Here is a 16,176-nt window from a genome sequence, read left to right on the forward strand (position 1 = left end):
GATCATGGTGATCACCCACAGACGAAAGGCAAAGACAGACAAATCTGTTTTTGCTTGTGTCTGTCTGTCTGCATGCCTGTGTATTCGTGTCTGAATGTTGCCAAAATATCTCACGAACCACTGGATGAATTTCAATAAACCCTGCATAAAGTAATCACTGCATTTACATCTAAAACTGATTAACTTTGGAAATGAACCTGATTCAATATGGCTCCCCAGCCAACTAACCTTAGAAAACACAACACTGGCTCTAATTCAGTGAAATGCATTCCATCAAAGCCTTTATTAAAAAAGGCCTTTATTATTATTATTATTATTATTATTATTATTATTATTATTATTATTATTATTATTATTATTATTATTATTATATTATGGCCTTCTAATGTCTGAGAAGTTTTAACTGCCTGCAAAATTGTTTTTATGGTGTGAAGCAGTAACTGTCTAGTTCTGATAAGTTTATTGTTATAATAAGTTGATCAAATAAGGACGGGGAAAAGGAATTTATTCAAACCAAAGTTAAAGACCAATAATTGTAAAGGTTATTTAAATCTAAAAGTAAACTCTGTTTATAGTTTCTACATATGCTTGTGTACATGGACTGTGAGACATACGTTTTGTTATCTGAACCAGCCTATGGAGGGGGTGAGGGCTCAAAAATGTGTCACCATGTGGACAAGACACATGCTGCATGGAAGCTCCTGGATGTTTTCCCAAATAAAATAAAATAAAATAAAATAAAATAAAATAAAATAAAATAAAATAAAATAAAATAAAATAAAATAAAATAAAATAAAATAAAATAACATAATACAGGCAAAAAGGCTGAGGAGCAGAATAAAAAGAAACACTGATGCTTGTTTTCAGGAGACAGTCAGCCATTATTTATGCCTCTATTATTCTACATTAAAAAGATTAAAATTAAAAAGGCTTAAATATGCAGAAAGGAACTTGACTTTTTGGTGCACTAATTATTATGAAATTGTTCAAAACTCCAGGTTAGTTAGTGTGCATGCATGAAAGGGTTAAGCAAGTAAAACTCAATCTTTTCTATGAATAAAACTGCATGAGTACAGCAACACCCAAACAATTTGTCCCAAACAGATGCAAATATTTTAAAGTGGCTTTTTAGGATTTACAGAAAAAAGGAATATCAGCTTCATTTTCATTTTTGTCTTGATTTGGTCTCAGATCTTTGAAGTCTTAAAGTCATAACCCTAATGGTGCAACTTGTAGATGTGCAAAATGACTTTGCCAACACAGGAGCTATAAATATATACATATAGATGAGATTCTGACTGAGACGTGTTTAGCAGGAGAGAAAAAACAGCATGAATTCACTATGTTAACTGGTGTATAAAATATTCAGAGGACCTTTGTATGCCTGCTCAATGAACATTATTCTGATGGACAAACATTTATTATTACTCTGTCAAAAAGTGCAGATCAGTAAATAAGATATTCATTGGACGAGATGCTGCTAATTACAATGGAAGGCAGAACAATAAGCTATAATGATTGTTTATCATCAGAGTCACCGGTTAATTGCAGTTTTCTTCATGTGCAAACATTGTTACACTTGGGGAATGAAGAAGTGATATTATTATTAGACGCTGGCTTTGTTGCATGTTAATCAGAGGAGGATGTATCCATATAAGATTAAGACATGGTCACAGGAAGTGCTGATCCCATTTCTGATGCAGCTTAGATTTCTGCAGCCAAGGTCTCTAATATTCGCTTCATCTGGAGAAAAAACAACAAAGGACAAGACGAGAAGAAGAAGAAGAAGAAGAAGAGGACGAAAAAAGGACAAACACTCTCAGATAAATCAGGGTCTTAAAAAGAAATTTGTGAGTACGGGTAAGTAGGAATACACACCTCTGACCATGTGATGTGTCCAACTAGCCTTCCTTTGTCTGCCACAAATAAAGTCTGAGCTCCAGCTGCACTCAGAATGCTGTAGGCCTGAAATGACAGAGAAAATGACCTGAAACTTAAGAAAAAATAGTTCAGCACTTTAGAAAATAACCTTACTCAATTTGATGTAAAAAAAAACAACATATTGTGTGTTATTTTATTGGTTTTTCCCATTTAAAGTCAACAAAAATGTCAACATAACACTGAATTATTCAATTTTCCACATAGAATTACATTTAGGATTTGTCTTTTCAGACATTTGCTGAATGTTCCACACCTAAACAGGTGAGGTAAAATCATTTCAAAGTACCCTCTCTGAAAGAAAAACTCCACTGCTTTTCGGTTTCCAACATTTCTTATGTTCCAATAATGCTTTTCTGCTCCACACACACCATCCTCACAAATCCCAGGAGGTGACTCTCAGAAATCATTCACTTCTCTTTAAAAGAAGTTTTTCATTTTGCAGCACTGTCTAAATGTGTACTTAAAACTCAGAATATCCCACAATGCATAGAAAAGGTGTAGGCTAAAACAGATGGTTACCATCCCAGCAAATAAACACCTGAATGAAGCTGCAACAGAACTTGTAAGACAAACACAAGTAATATTCAATCATGTTTTGTTTCTCTTAACTTGGTAGGATAAGTTAAATGATTATCTATGAGTAAAAGTATCTTGTTTAAAACAGACTTGTGGTTTTGTTTTGTTTTCTTTTTCTAATAACTGCAAGTATGAGACAAATAGATTAAAGTTCTGGCACAAAATTAATGTGCCAAACCAAATGAGCCCAATGTGCACAGAGCATGAAATGATCCTGGTCCTTCCTGGTGTAGTATCAAAAATTCTGTGGCAACAGCAACATGACCCAGTAATAAAAAATAGTTTATTTTGTACACTTTTGGAAGGTGGGTGACATAATTAATTCTGTCTGTGTGTGTCCGTTTGACTGTCTGTTAGCAAAATATGTCTGATATGAACCATAGTAGCTGAGAGTCATTCCCAACACTTTTGTTTAAAACTTTAGCCTGCAACGTGGCAGACATGTTAGTTATTAACTGAATACTAAGTTTGACTAAATTCCTTCAGTAAATGATCCTTTTTTATTAAACTGTAAAGTGTTCAGTGGTGCTCTTATTACAAATCTGTGCTGATGCTGATTTCTCATGTTTTGCACCTTCCTACCTCTTTAACAGTGTTGTGAGGCGACAACAGGACCGAGGTTGGGTGAATGCAGCAGACTTCATCCAGACGTCCCTCCACTTTCTGCACAAAACAGCTCATAAGTAATAATAGACAATTCGTGTCCTGAATCAGCAACAATAGTTGTTTCTTTCCCCATGAAAAACTCTTCATACTTTCTATAATTAATTCCTGCCTAAAGCTGCAATCCAATTTTTTGATAAGAAGCATTTATCTAAAGTATATTTTTTGTGAACAGATGTTGCTTCCAGATGGATGTGAGCTGTAATAAAATGAGCTTTTACGTCAGTAAGAAAGCAAACCTGGCTGTACAGCTCTTTTCTTTTTTTCCAAAAGGATTTGAAAGACATGGACTGTTTTTTAAACAGCTGCTTCTCAGACGGACGTCGTTGAAACTCTGCAGCCTGTTACCTGATTCCTACAGTGATGCAGGAACATCTGTAGCTCTGATCGCAGAACGAAACCCAGTAAAATCTGTGAGTCTTCAACAAGAAAAAGAAGACAGAAATATATAAGTTTCTTTGTCACAGTCAGTGCCACAGTTTTAGGTATGAGTGCAACAATCGACTGCTTGTGAGTCATGAAATTCCTCCATATGATTGCTGCTGAAATGCTCAGGTGGCAGACTATTTTCTCTAAATTGTCACCTTCTCACTCCGTTAAATTGCTTTCACTTGTGAACATTTTTCGATCAGTCTTTGCTCTTTTTTTATACTTCAAAATGCAGTCATAGCAGTCTGATTGTTCTGTTTATGAAATCTTCTTAAAGATTTTAATGACTTTGTTTCCATATTTGACCATGTACTGGAACTTTTTTTGGAGAAAAATTAGGTTGACATACGGAAGTCCAGACATGTTTGCGTACCGTGCGAGTCCACCACGGGGATTTGTGCTTCAGTGCTGCTGTTGACAGCACGCTGAACCTCTGCTGGTCCAGCTGCTTTCTGAAGCTGCACTGATTTCACTCCTAAAACCCGCCCGACTGGTGTGGAGGGAAGTCTGCGAAGGAAAACAAAACCAGCCGAGGCTTCACAACACGACAGAAGAATCCCAGTATATCACACAGTAGCCATCTTAAACTGCATTAACTCCAAACGTTAATCAGTGGTAGATACAACCAATCAGTAGTTTCTGAGAGTTTCCTTGAATCCTTCCAGTGGGTCATAAAACATTTAGCTAACAGACAGGCAGAGATGACTCCAAGGCAAAATTCTTAATAAATATTATGCTCAATCTATTTATACTCAGAATATATGTTGGGATTGGGTGCAGCTACTAAAACACCAAATTTTAAGGTCTAATTGTATAAAAATTTACAGTTATTGTGATGAATTCCAGTAATTTTTTAGTTTGTTTTTGGTTCTTCGTTTTTCTGTTTTCAAGGGTTTTGTTTTCTTGTTTCTGATTTATGCTTCTGTTTTGGGTTTCATTTTATTTTCCTTGTGTCGTTGTTTCCTGTCATCATTCACGTCTCCTCTGTTTATCTCTTGTCTTCTTGCCACGCCCATCTTCACCTGTTCCTAGTTGTATCACTCACCTGTGCTCACTTCCCCTGATTACCCCCCGTCTTTAAAACCTGGTCACCTTCTCCTCTTCCTCGCTGGTTCATTCATTCTAATTGCAGTGTTTAGTTGCCCAGACAAGTTCTGCTCCTTGTTTCTTTTTTTGTGTTTGTCTTTGCTGCCACGTCAGCCTCTTGTTTTCTTTTATTTAATAAATCAGTTTCCCTTTTTATGATGAGTCTTGACAGTTATAGCCGTTTTTGTGTTTTTTAAGCTCAGTTGGCAGTGGCAGCCATCTTAAATGAGGTTGGTTTTAAAAGTTAGTCAGTTGTAGATGCACATCCAGTGTATACTTTCTGTAAGTTTCATTAAAATTCATCCAGTAGTTTGAGAGATATTTTTGCACCAGACACACATAGGCACAAGCAAAAACATTACCTTCCACTTTACCTTTTGGTGCTGGGCGATACGTACAAAACAACGAGTTACTTCATCAAGTAAATGATGCTGAATTTTACTAAGCTATCAATGATACTGACAATAGATATTAATTCAACCTGTCATGAACTAAAATGTAAAACTTAATCAAAAGTCAGGACATTGATCATACTTGGGCCACCGACAACTCAGACGTTTTTAATGACATCTTCATTCAACAACTCTCACATGAAGTATTCCTAGAGACAAATAAATCCTAACTCACAGTTTTAGTTTTTATTTTATTTTCTCAGATTTACTCTTGTTACAGCCTCAGAACTTTCATGTGTTGATTAGAAGTTTCCAGAGCTGTTTTTACATTTGGCTCTTGCACCAATTCATGTGTGATACAGAGAACCAGAGTCAATTTTTACTGTAATTTTGGGTCATGTTCTCCAGACTCGGTGCATTCATTTTGTTCCCACTCACCGAGGACACGCCTTCTTTAGTGAGGGCAGGTACGGGAGCTTCTTGCTGATGGACAGGGCGTCGTAGAAGGAAGGCCTGTGTCCGGAGCGCGCCACGCTGTTGGCCAGCAGAGCGGACAGGAGGATGGGTACAGCGTGGCTGAACTGACCCGTTAACTCAACAGCCAGCAGAACCGGAGACAGAGTGTGAGTCACGGCACCAGAGAAGGCAGCTGCTCCTACAAGAGAGACACCAAACTTTACCTACTTTTAAGATTTCTTAAAGGACTTTTTCAATGTTCTTTTTTAAGTTTTGTACTGTGACGTAAAACCTTAGAATTAGAGTAGTTAATGTGTTGTGAATGACTTTAAGTTACTATCACTCAAATTTTAGTGCAATATGAGTAAAACTGATTGAGTTAATACCATTTAAGTGTTGTCTCATGTTGACTAGCTGTGATAACCATCCTGAATTAAATTGATTCCAAAAGTTAATCAGTTGTAGATGTACATCCAGTAATTGCTTTCTCATACACTCATTAAAATTCATCCAGTGGTTCATGAGATATTTTGCTAACAGACAGACAGTGTTGATTCTCAGTAGTTATGGGCAATATTGTAAACAAAAGTCTTGCTCTGACTGTTAGTGCTCAAAGTATGTGTTGAGGATCAGTCTCAGCTACTACAACACCAAACTTTAGATCATCTGTAAAACTGACTGAATTATAGTAATTTATGTGGTTTTAGTTTCAGTGTGCTGTGGCGGCCATCTTGAATTGGGCTAAATCCAAAAGTTAATTGGTTGTAGATGTACATCCAGTGATTACTTTCTGCAAGTTTCATCTAATTTGTCCAGTGCTTGATGAGATAACGTGGTAAAAGACATGCTACAGGTAAAAAACACACAGATTATTGCCCACTTCAGCTTTTCAGTAATAAAAAAAATTACATTTTTCTTTCTTTTCTTTTTTGTTTGTTTTACACAATGAGATTTATTTTTTGTACCAGCGAGTGCATAGCCCCCAGGATTTACAGATCCCCACTGCTGTCCTAGAATCGCTCCACTAGAGGACACATAAGCCACTCCTTCACCGAACAAACGACCCAAAGCTGCTCCTGGAGAAGAAGAAACAAAACAGAAAATAAAAAAGAGTTTTTAAAACCTTAAATGTTATTTCAGGTTTGATCATATGAACCTAGCTGAGGTTTTACATTTCGTGTTACATCTATACTTTAAATTTAGACACAAGTCTCTTCAGTATGGCGTAAAAACACCTTTATTTGGGTTCTGCCCCCGTCACTCACCGCAGACAAACACTGGCATGAAGTATCCGGCTGGCAGAGGCAGAGTGCAGGCGAGGACCAACATCCACATCTCAGAATCAACAAAAGAGAAACAGATTGTGAAAAAAATCCCCACAGCTCTGCTGGCACCTGCACTTCTGCACATGAGTCACTGTCACGCTGTATGCAGCTTTGTGCTGCTTGCACTCATAAATATCGAATTATTCCCATTTTACATTTACATGTTGTAACAGGTAAAAGAACTGGAGCTAAATTTATCCTTAAAAATTGCACTCCCTCGCATATATTCAGTGTTCAAGGTTGTTTTGCTTTATAAGGCATAAGAAAATCCTTTAAATGTAGTGTTGTCTACATTTATTCATTATTTCAAAGTCTGTTTTGAACATTAAAGTTGTCAGATCCTTTGAAAGACAACAATTCACTGCACAAAAAGTCACAAAAATTGTTCTTTGCTGCTGCAGCATTGTTGTGCGACGATCATATCTCACAAAACATTTCAGCTCAAAAGGTTAAACTGGCTTTGTTTGCTTACTCTGTTGTGAAAATGTTAATGAGGTTACAGAAAATAAAGAGGCAGAAGGTTGACAGACAGAGCGGATTCAATAATTGACCTTTAAATTATTTTTACCTTCATGAGCAGAAAGACAGTCAAAGACAGGAAAACGGGAGCGCCCGATGAGCTCCACTCCAACAGTGGCTCCAGCTGCACAGATGCATTGTGGGATTGAGAGCTCCACTGCCTGCTGTCCAGAAGGGAAGTGAGGAGCTGCTTGGTGGTGTACTGATAGACAGATGAGTGGCATCAGGATTACAGCTTAAATACAAGGAAAACTGGCATAAAAAACAGATGTTTTGAAGTTGTAGCTCTTTGAACAACTTCAGTTTGGTAAAAAAGATCTTAGACACTCCAAACCAGAACTGAGACACCTTCTCAGTGTGATTTCTGAACTGTTTAACGCAGCATGAGGGCTTGAAGCCAACCCACTGTTGTTGTGCTTTGAGCCTCCAAGCAAGGCAGAAATCAGTCGATGTGAAAAAAAGTAAGCCGACTTTGAGTCTCAAGGATGTGGTCTGTGTGAAAACCTCACCTAAACAACAATAAACTAATTCCTTACACTGCTAAGATCGCTGACGCACAGCAAGTTTACATTTAGTTGACGAATCTGGTTAGCCACAAAGAGGACCGCTAAAACTGAGTTAATTCATCGTGTTTTGAAAATTATGAGGGAAACATTCGTCACACATTCAGTGCTCCACGTCTCTTTTGGTTCCACAAAGCTCAGTTTATTTCTGAAAGCTCATGTCTGTACAGGATGTCGTCACCTTGATTAGTGATTTATGAGGCAGCTTTAAGATGGACTGGTCTTTGCAGCCATTTTGCAGAACTGTTCTGTCAAAGTGCCCTTTGAGTCTGGCCGATCTGATGAGCTAACGGCTGGTCGGGGGAGCCAAGATAGAAGAGCATCATAAATGATCACAAAGGTAACTGCAAGCACTATTTTATAAACTTTTACACCATCATCAGTTTCACATTACATGAGTATATCAGGAGAAATATCATAATATTTCTGGCAGAAGTGCTGTAAATAGTTACTGTTAGATCTGCTGCTGGCTAGATCATAACCATGTTCTCTGATACTGACAGCATCTTAAAGGTTTATAAGATTATGTTTGCAAAAACTGCTGTAAAATGAAATTTTTGAGATTGTAGTTATTTTAGGACAGCAGCCATCCACTTTGGTCCTGGCCCCTCTAACAAAGTCACTGTTAACTAATTAACTAACTAATTAACTAGTTATTAGGTGGACAATTACTGACCCTGAATTTCACATGAAAGCCCTTGAAAGAGAACTTTACTTCAGGTTTTGTTTACATATAAACAAATCACAAAATGAGTTCCTGATGAATAATTTTAGCAGCTTTATGGCAAAAAGGCTGATTGATTGATGGATCATGGAAATTATGTTTAGATACACAAAACAGAAAAAAAATCTTATGTGCACATAAAAAACCCCACTTATCTTAATACGCAGACCAATATCAAAAAGCAGCTCAAGCTCATTTTTGATACAGATTAAGATGCTGAACATTTTGATGGATGCAGAAACACAAAGTTTTCTGTCAATCACATGGTCAGGAACATAAACAGCACCACATCAGGCCTTAACTGCGATTAATTCCCACCTTAGAAGCCATGTATTGACCAGCAGAGTGAGGAAAAGTCAGCAAGGCCAGAAAGAAGACCACCAGACCAGAGTACAGACCCTTCCTGCAGAGAGGTTTACACAAATAACAGGCGTTTAGGTCATTCCATGGTAAACCTATTAGGATTACATCATTTAACTACAGTATGTGATCGAAAGAACGAAGCTGAATAAGGTTTAGGAATTCTTGGAGCGAGTAAATGCCGCTGGAAAAGGCTTGACAGATGACATCACACTGTTAAGAGCTCTCACTCTGTCGTCAGCATCTTTAACACGAATGTGTTGGTTTTGGTGAAATTCAGGATCCAGCGATGACAGAAGAGGTAGCAGCAGCTCACAGCCCCACACAGCAGCCTGTTTTCAGACAGTGACACAATCCAGAATGATCGTTTTAATTCAGGCAGCAAGAGACGATCGGAAGTCGTTAGAGCCGTGGAAGGAGCGGGGAGGAGGGCAGGAAATTATATGAATGAGGAGAAATAAAAACTCTGAATACTAATTAGAACTGATGGAAAACACGCAGACCTATTTATCCTTGTGACTGATATTAAAATGAAAGCCAAATGTCAGTTTTTATTAGCGGGACAAAGACAAATAGGGGACTTGTTTAACTATGCAGAAGCTTTCAAAGTAAACTCACCCCAGAAACACAAACAGCAGAATCTCCAGCGGATAGAAAGGTAAAGCGGTGGGGAAATTAGTTTTGAACAACGCCTGGAGAGTCTCTGTGGACACAAAACACATCTGAGTCATCACTTTGGTTTCCAGCAGCCTGTTAGAGATCTAATATTCCAACACATTATTGCATTGACACTTTATTGAAATTTACAGCCAGCTTTGATGCTTCTCCTACTTTTTGTTGAAGGTGAAATTTCCAATTATAATCACACCTAATTAGATCACTAAATCAAAGCATTACATTTACCTTTAAATAGAAGTGTTTCTTTAAAACAACATGATTCTTAGATAATTAGACTGACTGATTAGGAAGAAAACTGCCACTAACATGTTGTGTCCGAGTGTTTTTCAGTGACATATTCAGAACAAGAAATAAGATTTAAAAAAAAAACAAGAGAAACCTTGAATACAGAAGACTGGCTAAAAGCTAAAAGTAGCCAAATGCTGGTTAAAATATAAAGTAGTAAAATGCTAGCTAAAAGCAAAAACTAGCAAAACATGAACTAAAAAGCAAAAAGTTTCAAAAAGGAAAGTTAAAAGTAGCACAGGAAGCCAAAACTAGAGCAGTAAGCTGAAGCAAATTTCAAAGAGAAAAATGTTTTTTGAAGGAATTGAAGAGTTGTCGATGTATTTGTATGGGGAAAATATTCGTAAGTAAAGTAAAATATTTTGAAAAGTATAAGAATTACAAAAACCCACAAATCTTAGCAAGTTAAATAGCACAGTTTGTTTTTATATTTGATTAAATTCTGCAAAGTTTTCAAAAGCAGATAGCCTGCAAAAAAATGTACAAAAATAAAAAACAAGAAAATCAGTATTCAGACAATTATTAATTTTTGCCAAACTTCCAGTCAGCGACACGGCTGATGTTGGATTGTTGTCTCCCCTCAGGGTTTCATGTCTCGGTGACTTTAACGTGAACTTTCTCCCTGCTGACCGTGCGGGGGTGGAGTGTTGACCGGTGCATCCATTACCTCCATCTCCGCTCCACATGGAGAGCAGGTGGAAGGTCAGCGCCCCACATGCAGCCGAGAAGAAACATGGGCAGTAATGCTTCAGGGCGAAGTGGGAACACATTACCTCCACGCTGAACAGCACTCCTGCACCACAAGAACACAAAGCAATGATAGGAGGAGTGTGTAAACGTAAAGGGTCAAATCCTTCAGACAGATTTACTTCCTGTTAGTACCTGAACAGTCATGTTCTGGATTTGAGCATCTGGAACTATATATTCTCAAAGACACAAAAGCTTGAATTATTTCAATTTTCTGCTTTTAAATAATAAAAAAGCTGTCTTTGGAGTTGAAAACTAACTCACTGAATTGGTTACCTGATATGGCATTAGTCTGGCTTCAAGTCAAGACACACTAGAGTTATTTTTGATTAAAATGTCCTTTAACTCCCAATCAAACAACTTTCTAGGTCTGCAATGATTTTAAAGATCCACATTTTCCCAGCAGATCACTTTGTTCTCAGACTGCAGGTTTATTTGTCTTTATAAGAGTTTCTAAAAGAACCAGCTCCGAGTCTTTTTCCTGTGAGGCTGAAACTGTCCACTTTTAGGACTGCTGACTGAGTGAACCATCCCTTTAGTTATGCTAATAAAGACAGAAAAGACACCTGACACACTCCAAACCTTCTCTTCATTAGACTTTTTAAGTAAACCATTATTGTTATAAATAATACATTTTCTTGGCAAACATTTACAGCCATTTGATTTGTGTTTGTTTGTGTCTTTTTCCTGTCCTCTTAACCCCCAGCTGGTTGAGACACTTGACCTTTTGTCCTGGTTCTGCAGTAAGTTACTTCCTGTTAAAGGGATGTTTTTCCTCTCCACTGTCGCCCACTGACCTGTGCATGCCCAGAATGGGGCACTGAACTGAAGGGAACGCAAGGGCTATCATTTAGAAATTTATCTAAAATGATCTACATCCTATTTTTTTATGTATTATCTTTTTGGACATACACATTTTATTGGATAGAACTGAATTAGAACTGGACTGAACTGGAATCTACTGGACTGGAATAAATTGTCTTAAATTATAAAGTGACTGGATTTGACTCTAAATCTGAGTGTAATAAATAAAATTATAATTAGATTGAGCTGGACTTTATTCAATAAAATAAATTGTATTGAATCAGACCTGTTTATTCCCACTATAAATGGTTCTGATATATCCTCTGTTGTGAAATGGTGCTAATAAACCAAACTACAACAAATATTTTAGCTGCTAATGCAAAGTCTAAGGGTTTTATGTTAATTCTGACATTTTGAGTTTATTCCACAAACAGAGCCTGAAGACTGAAGGAAACAGAAACAACATGAAAATATTTGGGGGTGGGATGATCAAAGAAGGGAAATGTGCAACAGAACAAAGTCAGGAGGATATAAAGAGGAATCTTTTAAACGCTCATGGAAGAAAAATCAAAAGGTACAAACACATTAATCAGACAGCAAAGGTGAGACAAACAAATCCAGAGCAGCATATAAAATCCTGCATAAATCTGTTTGATTTATAGACTTTGTTCTTTCCTGAGTCTCTCACCGCTGACTGGAGCGCCGAAGCAGCTGGCGACTCCATCTCCAGCAGCTACAACCAACATTTCTGGGACCGCTTTCTCCTAGAAGATACACACCGTTTTTTGGGGCTGCATGGTACTCCTTTTTAGACATTAAACAACTTCTGGAGTCAACCTGATTCATATCAAAGCAAACTCAGTTACATTTGAAGATCTTAAGCTAAAATGTGATGCGGTAGTTGCTGGGAGTCATCCCAAACACACTCTGAGCGAAATTTTTGGCAAACCAGCAGCTGATATGCATTCCTTCAAGGAATGCTTGTTTTTAAATTTAATATAAATACTTCTAAGTAGACAAACTGTCCACCAGCTGCTGAATTACCTTCGTGCTGCCTTGTATAAGGGTGCAGAGGTTGTCCAAGTAGGCCCCTAACATGGTGGAAAGATGCACAAATGGCCCCTGTTTAGGGGATAAAGTGTGACGAACTTGAAACATCCAAGTCACTGCGTTTCAAACCGGTATGACGAGTCGTCTCTCACCACTTTGCCGAGGAAAACTGTGCTGCCGGCTGCCAGCGTGCAGATAAGGCCCAGGAACTTGGCAAACATGTTGGTGAGAGACAAGTAATGAGGCATTTCAAACCCAGCTAGCATGGTCCTCACTTCAGGCACCCCAGAACCTGAACAGAAACAAAACGGAACAATGCATGGGATACAAAAGAAAAGTTGTAAAAAGCTACAATAAGAAGTCATTTGAGGGAAGGATCTTTGTGGGATTTTATAGTTGTTGAGTTAATGGTTGGGAAGGCTGCAATAACTGCACCCTGATTTTCAGCTTCACTGTAAGATTTTGTTATAAATAGTTTCTTAAATGAAACTAAAAACATTTCTGTCAGTGTTGCATCTTCAGTGGGCTTCAAAGCAGTCAGGGATACCTCCTCCTCCTCCATGATGAAGACGATTTGATGAAGTTCACGCAGCATCAGAAGGGGAATAAAGTGAATTAAGGGGATTTTGAACGTGGTGTGGCTGTTGGTGCCAGACAGCTGGTCTGAGTATTTCAGAACTAGGATTTTCACACACAACCAGCTCTAGGATTTACAGAGACTAATCAGAACAGGAAGTGTTTTCTAGTCTCTTATTGGCCAATGTCGGTGAGCCTTAGCTGACACGAGTGGCGCCTGGTGTGGTCTTCTGCTGCTGTACCTCAGGAGCTCATTTGTTTAAGTAATTCGCTTATTAAAGTCACTTCTGCCTCCTGAACCTTTTGAAAATCTAACTAACTTCCAGTCCATGTCTGTGCAACGGTTTGTGGACTAACCTGTGGAGAAGGGGCAGATGTTATGGGAGAACGTTGCTGCTAAAGCACAGAGGCATGCTGGGTAAAGAGTCCAGCAGAGGAACTGCAGCAGTATGTTGCCTTCCAGGTTCATATAAAGCCACTGGTGAGCTGCAAGTGATAAAAGAGGACAAGATAACCACCATTTTTATCTTTTCATGTCCTCAGATTGTTAAAAATGAGTAGTTGTGTTTGTGTTCTTTCACCTCTCAGCAACATGGCTACGATAAAGTCCATGAGGAAGCTCAGGACGGCTGTCAAAATACCAAGAGTGGCGTAACCATACCACTCAATCCCACACACTGATCCCAAACAACACTTCAGCTTCAGAAGCCACTCTGTGGAGACAAAAATCCTCCAACTAAAACAACATTTGGGTGACATATGAAGACAGGAAACATGCAAATCCAAGTAAAATACCATTTTTGACAATGCAAGCCCACACATGAGGATTAATTCTATCAATGGAGATATTTTCTAAGCAATGTACCAACATGGAGATGCTGCAATACGAAATAAAAATAGAATACATCATAAGTGTATTTAAATTGGAGGTTTATTCTTAGAGGGAATTTAAAAATGAGCTCTAGGGCTGATTTGTCCCACCACACTGGCTTCAGGAAATGTAAGAACATGAATATTAGAGTAAAAGGTTCATATGTTTAATGTGCTGTTTCAAAAACAAACATCTTTTTATTTATTGAGTTATAGCCATGTAAGTGTTTGTTTTATTGTCAGATGGCTGTGGCGGCCATCTTAAATCAGGCTGACTCCAAAAGTTTATCAGTCGTAGATGTACACCCAATAATTACTATATAATCACTATATAATAACCAAAACTGGACCATGTTGGTACAAATAGTAACACTGCAAAAGAGAAATCCAGAATATTACAACCAAATATATTTAATTAAAGGTAAAAAGTGATTTTTTTATTGATATTTCATTCTTTGCCTCATGTATGCTTTTAGTCATGTGTTGTTGATCTCCTTCAATAAAAGTTTGAAGCATTTTGACTGAGTTAATCTTAAGTTTGTCAATAATTTAGAACCCTGAGATGAAAAGGGAAGGAAAGCAAACGTTTTTGGGTGGTAAACCAGTTTGTGTAATGAAATGCTCTATCGATCACAGCCGTCTCATTTTGCACATCACTGACCTTTGACGGCTGTGCGAGGCGCTCTGCATGGTTTCCATGGATTCAAAAGTAGAGGGATCCTATAATGGGATGTTTCTGATTGATTTTCTTGCTCCTGAATGCTGTTCTCTTCATCTGTTTCTCTCCCAGGAGACTCGTCAGAGTTCTTCTTTTTGGCTTCCGATACATAATAATGTCACAAATAGAATCTCAGATGGCAAGTTTTAACCAAACGAGCATAAATGACAAGAAAACTTACCTCCTGCTTGCTTTTGAGCGGTTATATCCATTTGTAAGAAAACATATAGTACCTGTATCTGTGTGTTGGAGGTAAGTTGTTACCTGGTTGGAAGCTGACCTCTGTTAAGGTATTTGCATAGAGATGATGAAGCTGTCACGGCTGAAAGCGTAGCTAATATTAACTCCTTGGAGGAACAGCGGTAGGTGCCCTTCATGAGTCCGGACTGCAAAAAGGCAGGTTTACCAAAAAAAAAAAAAAAAAAGAAATTCAGCTTTTTGTTCATTTTTTATTGAGCTCATCAGCAAGTCTTATTTTTATTATACATATTTATGGAAAAATAGTATCACCAAGCAGGGTATGGATTTTCTCACCTTCTGGATTTCAGCTCAGGTTTTGGTTAATAATTTTGTACATCTAAGGTTATATTTACAAAAATGTAAGACTAAAGAATCAAATTATTTTTTTGCTAAAAGCGCCACTATCTTCAGAAGACACTGATGTTTTTATTATGGAATAGCTTTAGACATTTCCTCCTCTTCAGACACAGTTTACCCCGATCAGGCGATCATCTAAACCCTCTTCCTCACCTGTTTCTGTCACCTCACCAGTTTGTTGGCATCAAAACCAACTCATTTTTAGCTTTTTATTTTAAATGAGCATTATTGTTTAGCTAATTTGGTTCGTCCTGGCAGGTGAAACTGCAGGATTCAAGCAGAATCTAAATGTTTCTTCTTAACACTACAGCAGTGGTCTTCAGTTAAAATTCAACAAAGAACAGCAAAACAACTTATTCTCTATCGAACAACAGATATTTTAAAATGTAAATTGTCTTTTAGTGACAGCCATGCTAGTTTCCTCCACTCATTCACCCTTGGAGAGCCTTAGGCCTGATCATCTGTGGCAGAAAGAAATTACAAGCCAGATGTAGAATAACGCCAAAAGCTAGAAAACACTTCCAATTAAAATATCTGTACTGTATTTTAAAACATACTGATTCAACAATCAATCTGGGTTCACATAAAATCTACTTTGGGTCTGATCTCAGACCCTAAACCAGTGAATATGTGTTTTTTTTCCAACCATTGATGATAGAAAACTTTGAACTTTCAATTAAAGATATTTGTTGTAGTACAAGGTGGTAAATTAAAGGTTTTATCGCTGCTCTGAACTTCCTGCCCCATCCTGGCTTCACAGATCCTCAATCCACAAGTCAGTCGGGACCAAAAAAAAACAACCAGACCTTATAATGAA

General features: G+C 37.7%; 1 protein-coding gene across 1 annotated transcript; it reads right to left on the minus strand.

Moving 5' to 3' along the window:
• Nucleotides 1–385: 385 nt before the first annotated feature.
• clcnk (chloride channel K) lies at nt 386–15,029 on the minus strand. The gene is made up of 20 exons (XM_017411252.3): nt 14,944–15,029; nt 14,706–14,861; nt 13,756–13,887; nt 13,532–13,660; nt 12,751–12,890; nt 12,593–12,670; nt 12,237–12,312; nt 10,665–10,790; nt 9,653–9,737; nt 9,265–9,366; nt 8,993–9,077; nt 7,437–7,589; nt 6,809–6,878; nt 6,509–6,619; nt 5,526–5,742; nt 3,983–4,116; nt 3,529–3,599; nt 3,100–3,180; nt 1,879–1,965; nt 386–1,743 (listed from the first exon to the last, which is right to left on the minus strand). The coding sequence occupies exons 1-20, from the start codon at nt 14,972–14,974 to the stop codon at nt 1,705–1,707; spliced, it is 2,103 nt and encodes a 700-aa protein (XP_017266741.1). The 5' UTR covers nt 14,975–15,029; the 3' UTR covers nt 386–1,704.
• Nucleotides 15,030–16,176: the final 1,147 nt, after the last annotated feature.

This window comes from Kryptolebias marmoratus, linkage group LG8 (assembly GCF_001649575.2).
Source record: "Kryptolebias marmoratus isolate JLee-2015 linkage group LG8, ASM164957v2, whole genome shotgun sequence".
NCBI classification, from domain to species: domain Eukaryota; kingdom Metazoa; phylum Chordata; class Actinopteri; order Cyprinodontiformes; family Rivulidae; genus Kryptolebias; species Kryptolebias marmoratus.